Here is a 9756-nt window from a genome sequence, read left to right as displayed (position 1 = left end):
AGACCACTGCCCTCCACTCCAACCACGGATCAGGAAGTTGCCCACCCTTGCCATAGAGAACAAGACACGGTGTGTGTGTGTGTGTGTGTGTGTGTGTGTGTGAGAGAGAGAGAGAGAGAGAGAGAGAGAGAGAGAGAGTCCTGTCTCCCATTTTTAGGTTGTTTTGCCTATCTCATAAGACTTTCCATCACAAATCACCCAGCTGTGATTTAGAGCATTCTTTGCCTTCTTGTTGTAGCTTAGAGCTTGTTGTTTGTAAAAGACACGGGAAAAAGCAAAAAGGAAGTAATGAAGCAACATTAAGAAAGAAGAAGCAGTGAATATTGTTTGTCATCATCATTATTTGCAGATACTGCATCCAGTGAATTCTTAACTATCCCAAAGAGAAGGTAGATTTGCTTAGAAGAAAGGCAGCAGCTCTCTAGACAATGCAGTCACTAACTTTGGTTGGCCTGATGCTCCTCCTGCCAGGTGAGATGTTTATTTATTTTGATGCATAACATTTAATCAAAAGCTAGCTTTCCTGTGAATCTGACTTCAATTGGCAGAAATCAGTACAGGTCAAAATGTGCTGGACACCAGTAAATGTTACAGTAAATGTCAGAATCTTGGTAAATATTAATATTTAGAAGTAAGTCTGAAGATTTTAAATTGCCTCTGGGAAATGTAACAACAACAACCTGCTATATTTCACTAAATCTCAAAAACAACAGAGTGCCTTTGAATAATGTCCAAATAGACATCATTTTCCTCATTTACTAGCAAAGTGCAACATCAACCATAACCTAGTAATAAATGATGCCCAAAACCATGAGCAACAAATATTTCTGACATTTACTGGTAAATCTCAAGGTCAATCCTGTGTGTTGCAAGCCTTGTTTGCAACGTGTACACCAGGGCAATGTTAAATATCATCCATGAAAGTCGGTACTTTGATGGGTTTGAGAACTCTTGGTAAATATCAGAAATGTTTATTTTCACAAGATTTGGAAAACTTAGCAATAGCCCTAGTAGGTTTCATAATGAAGACGTTGCGATATTCTAGAATGATGCCATAGTCTCTTGCTCACAGAGTTTCAGCTTGGAGTTATTTGGAAATGGGGGTGTGGGGAGAGAACATAAGATCATAAGAAGAGCCCTGCTGGATCAGACCAAGGATGCATCTAGTCCAGCATTCTGTTTACACAGTAGCCCACCAGCTGTCAGCCAGGGACCCATGAGCAGGACATGGTGCAACAACAGCCTCCTACCCATTTCCCCCAGCAACTGGTGTATATAGGCTTTCTGCCTCAGATACTGGAGGTAGCACATAGCCATCAGGACTAGTAGCCATTGTTAGCCTTCTCCACCAGGAATTTATCCAACCCCCTTTTAAAGCCATCCAAATTGGTGGCCATCACCATCTCTTGTGATAGTAAATTCCATAGTTTAACTATGCGCTGTGTGAAGAAGTACTTCCTTTTATCTGTCCTGAATCTCCCACCAATAAGTTTCATGGTATGATCCTGAGTTCTAGTATTATGGGAGAGGGAGAAAAATGTCTCCCTATCCAAATTCTCTATACCATGCATAATTTTGTACACCTCTATCATGTCCCTCCCTTAACATCCCTTTTTTCAAGCTAAACAGTCCCAGGTGTTGTAACTGTCCCTCATAAGGAAGATGCTCCAGCCCCTTGATCATTTTATACTTGCCCTTTTCTTCAGAGACTTGAATTGTCTGGATTAAGCCATAGTATCTGATAATATGGTGGTGGTGGCCAGCTGCTGCCCATCCCCAATGAGAGCCATTTTAAGTGAAGATAGGAGGTCTTTACTTTCATAGATCTAAGGTCTCAAACTATGGTGGCTGTAAAGGGCTGTTTCTGGAACCTGCAATGACCAATCCACTTTGGGTGTTTGGATCTCGCTTTGGATCTGGGTCTGAAGTGGGTTAGCTTGGGCCCAAAGCACCCAAGTCAATTTGGATCTGGATCTGAAATGGGTTGGCTAAGGCCTGAAGCATCCCTGAGTCGAACTGAACCAGGGGTCTGTGCTAGCCCTAGTAGTTAGCATGTATATAGCACCTTCAAAGTCTTCATAGTATTTCTGAAACATCATTTCAGTGATCCTTAGAACATCCCTGTTGATAGGCCAGTGGTGGTATCTTCATCAGCATTGCCACTACCACCACCACATTGCAGATGTAGGGCTGAAGCAAAGATAATGGTGGCTTGCCTACAGTGATACATTTTGAAATGACAGTTCCCCCAGCTGTGCTCCCACAAAGAACCAAAAAATCCAGAGAGCTGTGAAGCTCCATATCAACAAACCAGTTCTAGCAGTTTTAATCTCCATCAGGAGAAGGTCTTTTGTAAAGCTCATGGGTCTTAATTGCCCGTTCAAAAGCAAGCCCACCTGAAAATAATTTGGATCATTTATTGTATTTATTATATATTTAGTATGTTTCTAATCTGCCCAATAAAAAATGTTCTCTGTGCAGATTATGAACAATTAAAAGACTAAAATGCCATAAAACAGTTATAAATACAGCACAAATGTTTAAATGAATAAAATACAATACTATGCAAAACAACAAACAGCACAGGAATTGGAAAAAAAACAGCTAAAAAAAATCTAGAACATTAGAACAGAGATAGCTCACAAGAATATGTATTTGCTTGGGGGGAGAGGGGGAATCCATCCCCTGCCCCATATCAGGTACTGTAAGGACTGCAGTTAATCTCCACTTAATGGATTTATGGCTGAACTGAGATGCCAACAGGGGAATTCATAGTTCACGCCTTACACTCTTGGAGGGTTTCTTTACGGCAGCACTTTGGCCGTGCACTGCATAAAAACCTTGTGGAATGGCAGCTGTGGGGTGGGGGCCATGAATCCCCATGGCAGGAGGGAGTGCAGGGTTTTCCAGTGGACATCTGGCTACTCAAGCCCACTCCCTGCCCTCTGCCCAGCTTCCAGCAACCAACCAGTGGTCACCATCCACCCCAGGATGCCCCCAGCTCGATGCTGAAGCAAGGTCACAAAGCAGAAGGGCCATGGTGACCTCACTTGGAAGGGGAAAGTCAGCAACTTTTAAAATACGCAGCTTCAGGGGGAAGCCCTGTGGTGGCTGTGAGTTGGTGGCTGCATCTTATACCTGTCACAGCACTAGTGCGCAGCCACCACAGGGAAAATAATATGTATAGACATCCCTCTGGACAATATATTGCACTGCACCACATGAGAACAATATTATAAATGCAATAAGAAGAAGGCATTCTTCGTGTGTATTAGGGGCTTTTGGGTGATGCATGTGGCATGGTGCCGCACTATGATCTCTAATCCCCAGCACAGGCTGAGGCATTGTTTGCACCACCAGCAGATGAGGGGATGATACACCTGTTTCTGGCTGCACTACTTCAGCTCACAAAGGGGGGAGCACACACTGCAGGGCTGCAGCAGACCAACCCTCCCACCAAGTAGAAATGTAGATGGCAGAGGCAACGGTTGTAGCCAACTTGTGTCTTTTTTACTTTTCAGAATGTACCTCTGACCTAACTGGCCCTGAGACAGTGCACGTAATCCTGGGGACATCGGCACACGTGCAATGCAGATACAGTCCAAGTTATGGAAAAAATGTGAAATATTGGTGCAGAAAAGCCAGCCGAGCTACCTGTCCCATAATAGTTCAGACGTCAGGCTCAGAGGACCCAGTGAAAAAGGACAGAGTCTCCATTGAAGACAACCATTCATTACACCGATTCACAGTGACAATGGAGGACCTGACAGACAGCGACATCGGCATGTACAGCTGTGGAGTGCAGGTGAACGGAGGTCAAGATTTAGTGGTGCCTGTTAACATGACAAGTAGGTGACTGGGACCATGCTCTGGTTTCACTCTGGCAGGTTGAACCTCAACAGAAATGACCTTGTGAGCATTGGAGATGTAGTACAGCATTGCCCTGTGAAACAGGCAAGAGCCTTCCTCCAACCTGGTGCCCTTCAAATGTTTTCAATTTCAACTACGATCAGCCCCAGCCAGCATGGTCAATGGTCAGGAATCTTGGGAGTTGTCCTCCAAAGCATCTGGAGGGCATCTGGTTGGGGAAGGTTAGTCCAGTGGAGGCTGATGACTCTGATTTCAGTGGGGCTGTAAATCCATTGTGGGTTTCAGTTCGAATGAGTCAAAACTCTAAAGGAGTTATCCATGGTTCTGGATACCAGCCCCCAAATAGGTTGAGTACCTTGGATAGCTCCTTTAGAGTCCTGCCTGATTCTGACTAAAAGGCAGAATGCATTGACAGACCCACCAAAATCAGAGCCACCAGCCTTCCTTGGGCTAGTCTACACAGATTTCAGACTGCTGTCTATTGCAGCCCTACCTAGCAATGCCAGGTACTGAACCTGGGATTTGCCACATGTCCTCTCCTCTACACTGAATTACTGTGGCCTTTCCTCAAGCCTGACCTCTAACAGTAGATGTGCAAAGGAGAGCAGCAAAAGCAAAGCTCCCAAGAGCAGGAGTGTAGATGAAGAATAATAGGGAGACCTGAGGTGCTGGACAGCTGGATCTTCCAAGCCTCAGCCACAACTCAGCCATGATTAGAAGCTCAGAGTTGATTCCTCAATAGTCTTGCTAAAATAAACTGTGAAAGCAAGGGGGCACTGGGCAATCAAGGCACATGCCCTATGGATTCAAAACATTTTGAAGCAAGGGGCAATGGAGCATGATGGATTTGAAGAAGGGACTAGGGCTGTGCACAGACACACACACACCGAATCTGCCTCGGACCCCGATTCGGACCTCCCAAACAAGGCCTGATCCATCTCGGATCGATTTGGACCTCCCCCAATCTGCCTCGGATCTGTTTTAGAGAGGGCCGAATCACCTTGACCTGCTTTGGATTTGGGATTCAGATCCAAAGCGGTGCACAGCCCTAGAAGAGACAATTCTTGAATGCAGCCTGCCCCAAACTGGAAACCTTCCAGATCTACACCAAGCAGGATATGACACTTTGAAAACAGTTTGGAAACTGTATACGGAGTGTGTCCTGGGCCCTAATCGTTGTCACTACTGTTATAAACTGTTTTAAAGCAGTAGTGTAGATTTTGCCTTGGACAACAGGTCCCATTATCTCAACCATCATGGCCAACAATCTTGCTGGGTTGGTGGGAGTTGCGACCCAAAACACCTGGAGGATGCCAAGCTGGGGAAGGCTGCTGGAACAGAAGCAGATGGAAATGTTAGGCTTCAGCTCAAGTTGCAGTAAAACAAAAACTCATAATTGAAGTGGGCCACAGCAATGCCAGGCTCTTTGTTTCTCTGGTTAATAATGTTTAGTGTTTTTCCCAAATAGCCAAAGATCAAACAGAAACCTCAAGGTCTGCTTTGAAGTTAGAAATGAAAGTGACACCCAAAGTGCCGCTTCCCAGAGCTCCACCCTGCATCTGTTGCACTTCTCCTTTTTATGCCTGCCCATGCGCAGCGTTTCTAGAAGGTGTACAAGTGGCACGGAGCATGTTCAGCCCTTTATAGCTCTTCAAATCTTCCCCTTGTTAGTTAAACACTTTCTTAACTTGTTTTTGCTTGGTTTGTGACATGATGGTGTTAACAGATCATGTTTGTGGTCTACACTACAGCTTTAACCAGGGCAGGATCTACACTACTACTTTAAAACAGTTTATAACAGTTTTGACAACTGTAAAGGCCTGGGATACTCTCCATATACAGATTTCAAAATGTTTTCAAAGTGCTTTATCCTGCTTGGTGTAGACCTGGCCCATGTCAAGTCCTAATGTTTGAGAGTGCAGTCCTTTGATCACTGAGAGGACATACTGGGAGCCATTGGATTTTGAAGTTCTCCTTCCCTGCCTACCGAGAGGAAGACTCACTTGTGAAGGAGGAGGCCCACCCTCGCAAGCCTCCTCCATGCAGCTGGAGGAAAGACTGGCGCTACTGCTTTTCCACTGTCATCGAGAGGGCAAAAGGAGGTGTTTGAGGGGCTGACAGAGGAGGGGGGCACCCACATGGTCTAAAGAATCCAAAGCCCTCCCACGTGCCCCCCCAAATGGGGAAACTGGCATTGTTTATTTTGAACAAAAAATTAAGAAAGGAAGGAAATGACAATAAATGGCCCCCAAAGAAGGAAGAATTCTGCCCCTGCTTTTTGCCCTGCTGGCACAAGCCCAGCAAGGTATAGGAAGTCTGGCCACCACACAATGCTGGATCCAGATTTTTGAGCGACCTTGGGCAAGAGACCCTCAGTGACCCCCCACCTCACTCAGTGAACCTACTTTCTCACTGCCATTGTCACCAGCTGTTCCTGCTCCTCTTTTTCAGTGGACACATAGACAGTGGCATCTACTCCTCCTTTTCACCACTCCTATTGTCTCAGCTAGGGCAAGGACCAGGTGACCAAGCAGGGTGCATTGGTGAAGAGGGCCTCTGATGGGGTGTGAGCCCTTGACAGGTGCCCAACCATGCCTTCCCTTGAAGCCAGCCCTGCCACCACAGATTCTCCTTTCTCCATGTAGGGTGGAGAAGGCATTGCTCTGGAAAGATAGGACATAGATGCAAACCTGGGCCAGATCAACACCAATCAGGATATAACACTTTGAAAATGGTTTGGAAAACAGTCTATCGAGTGTGTCCTGGTCCCCAACAGTTGTCAATACCATTATAAACCATTTTAAAGCTGTAGTGTAGATTCTGTCCTAGTCCACTGATCACCATCAAAGGGAGGTCATGAGAAATATCCATCTATGATTCCAGGTCAAAGTCAGGTTTATGTCATTCCCACTCTTAATGTGTAGTATCCTAATTTCATACTTTTGTTTCCAATTCTGTTTCTTTCTGCATCAGCAGCTACCACAGAACCAGATCACCCTGAGCAAAGCCATGACTCCAGCTTGCCTATCAGCTCCATCAGGTGTGTGAGATTCCTCCTTGGCACAAATCATAGCACATTCTGCTTTGAGCCCTCCCCCCCCCCCGACTTGCCGATAGAATGGGTCTCAAACTGACTTTCCCAACCTGGTGCCAGTGGCCATGCCGGCTGGGGCATGATGGGGGATTGTAGTCCAACACATCTGAAGGACATCAGGTTGGGGAAGGCTAGGCTACAAATTCTTCATAGAGGAACAGAAAGATGCCTCCATTTCTCCCAGTTCTTGTGGTAACGTGTGTGTTAACTCAGGTAGGATCTGGAGGCCTACCACAAACACAATTGTTGCAAGGTGACAAATCTTGAAATTAATAGTTATTGTAATATAACCCCACCTCCCAACTAAGCTGATGTATCAAATGAAAAACCAAACCAAACACCTTGCTCTCCAAAAATACTGTCTCTGCATAGCCCCTGAAAGCAAGCCTTTCCGGCCAGTCCTATGCCTACCTTCCTCCAAAGTCATGCCTACTGCTCTCTTGATGGTATAATTGCAAGGTTTTGTAAAAGGGCATGATGAGATAAGTACAGAATTAATTATACCTGTTTATAATTTCTATAGCTCTGTAAACAAAATAATATATGAGTTCACATGTAAGAAAGGGAGCAGAGTAGATAAGCATTAGATAACTTCAGGTACACATTGTGATGGGAAGAGCCACTTGAGAACCAAAGCTGTTCATGTGCTCAAATCAAAAAACCCTGAAAGGATGACGCTAGAAAACAAGATAGTGGCCAAGAAAGAATCAGGGAATACTACTGATTAATCGAGAAATAAAAGGACTAACCTCAGCACAAGCACAAAAAGCAATGTATTGAAATGGCTCCAGTTTGTGCCAAAAATGTACTGAGCAGTCATTGGTTAAGAAGTTCTAATGGACAGGTAACCATCTATGGTCAGCGATCAAATTAAGATGGGGCAGAGAGGAAACAGTGCCGCATGGATACACACTTCGTAAGTAGAAATGGCTTACCGTCGCCCGAAGATGGGGTAAAAAAGAACGCTCATTCAGCAGACATGCAGCGCGGTTAGGGGCGCATTTAAAAAAATGTTATGGGAATCGAGAGGCTTCAGTGTGCACTGCAGGCATGAGGAAGTGCCTCGACTATGATGTGTAGATGCCCCCATAGTCTTGGAGGCATCGTGTAAGGAGCAAAGCTCCCACTCTTACTTTTTAAACAAAAAAAAAGTAAGAACGTTAGAAGAACTGTGGTTGATCGTTTTGTTCCCACAATGTCAGTCAGGGATTCTCAGGGAAGCCCATAGGAGGATACAAGTGCAACAGCTCCCTCCCACTGGTGTTCCCCAGCAATTTGTATGCACAGGCAGATGCCCTCCAGTAAGATATAGTAGCAGCCATCATGATTCATAGCCATTGACAGTCTTTTCCCCCATGAACTGTTCCAATCCCCGTTAAAAGCCATCCAAGTTGGTGGCCACCACTACATCTTGTGGTACAGAATGTCTCAATAGTTGAACTATGTGTTGTGTGAAGAAGTTTACCCAGGTTAGGCACTGGATCCTGTGGTAGCTGACAGATTTTGTTTTCTTTGTGTATCTTGAAAGGGTCTTTATTAGAGAATAGTGGAAAACAGTATTGCTTTCTTTCCCAAGACAGATAATATTCTGCTTCTTCAATGCAGTTCCCTGATCTACGTGTCCTTCCTGGTTTTGATTGGCTTGAAAGTGTCCATCCTCCTGTGTCTGGTCTTCACAATTATCTGGATACATAGAAGGTGCAGATGGACCTCTGAAGAGGTGACACCAGAGACAACACCATGAGAGCGTGGACAGTATCAACCACACTGTAGGAAAATGCAATGAAACACTCGCTGTCTTGTTCATCACTGCCATTCTGTGATCTACCAGGCTCCTGACCAGGGCCAGCCCAAGACCTTCTGCTTCCTGAGTCGAGGGACCTCTCTGCACTTCATATATAAATATCAATCAGGCTGGCAGTTGAATCTTACTTCAGCACTGACAATGGGACAGCTCTGACGGCAGCAGACTAGTTTTGGGGGATCAGGACAGGCTGCACAGCACTTACAGGTCTGTCTTCCAACACCTTGTTATGCCATTCAGCATCTGCTGCCTCACATGGGTGACACACATTTCCCAGTGGTAGGATTGACCCTGTGCATGACACAAGGACTGCCCCACAATTGCATGAGGAGGGGATAACCTTACAGCTCTAAAATAAATTTTAATTAGATAAAAAAAGAACCTAGTGCTTTCTTCATCTGCCTAGCTGTGGCCCATGAATGACTCTTTCCTCTCTGAATAATGAATCACAAACAACAAGAAGGTGTAGTTGACCTGGGTGGCCAGTGTCCTATTATACAAAGAACAGTCCTCTATTTGAAGAGTGGTCAGAGGACAGTCCTCTGTTTGAAGGGATTTTCTACCTGAAAGCCTGCTCAGCCCAAGTTCAGTATGTTGACAGACTGCTTGGCTGGAGTGCAAGTCTTGCACCACCACCCCAGAGTGGTTACATGGAAAAGGCTAGGCATGAGCCCAGGCTTGGCATTACTTTAAGAATTGGAGCTGCATAAAGCTCAGAGGCCTTGGGGTAGGCAGGATGTGACATTGGAACTCAGGCATGATGTACACCACTGCTTTAAAATGGTTTATAATGCTGAACATTCAGAAAATGCTGAACGTTCTCATATTGTCAATGGAAAACTGTGCATTGTTACCCAGGGATTTGGGAGGACAGGTCTATTTGAATAGGATGGGCAGTAAATGCACCTCACATTTCACACCAGACCACCCCTCCACCCTCAAAATCACTAAAATGCTGCTCTCACAATTCACACCCTACAAACAGGAG

The 9756-nt window shown here is 45.2% G+C and overlaps 1 protein-coding gene across 1 annotated transcript; it reads left to right on the top strand.

Moving 5' to 3' along the window:
- The first annotated feature begins 392 nt into the window (after positions 1 to 392).
- Positions 393 to 9091, top strand: LOC134396860 (CMRF35-like molecule 7). The gene is made up of 4 exons (XM_063123453.1): positions 393 to 471; positions 3522 to 3848; positions 6844 to 6910; positions 8570 to 9091. The coding sequence occupies exons 1-4, from the start codon at positions 429 to 431 to the stop codon at positions 8706 to 8708; spliced, it is 576 nt and encodes a 191-aa protein (XP_062979523.1). The 5' UTR covers positions 393 to 428; the 3' UTR covers positions 8709 to 9091.
- The last annotated feature ends 665 nt before the right edge of the window (positions 9092 to 9756 follow it).

The sequence above is a fragment of the Elgaria multicarinata genome, chromosome 3 (genome assembly GCF_023053635.1).
Source record: "Elgaria multicarinata webbii isolate HBS135686 ecotype San Diego chromosome 3, rElgMul1.1.pri, whole genome shotgun sequence".
In the NCBI taxonomy this organism is placed as follows: domain Eukaryota; kingdom Metazoa; phylum Chordata; class Lepidosauria; order Squamata; family Anguidae; genus Elgaria; species Elgaria multicarinata.
This window is presented reverse-complemented; position numbering and strand designations above follow the sequence as displayed.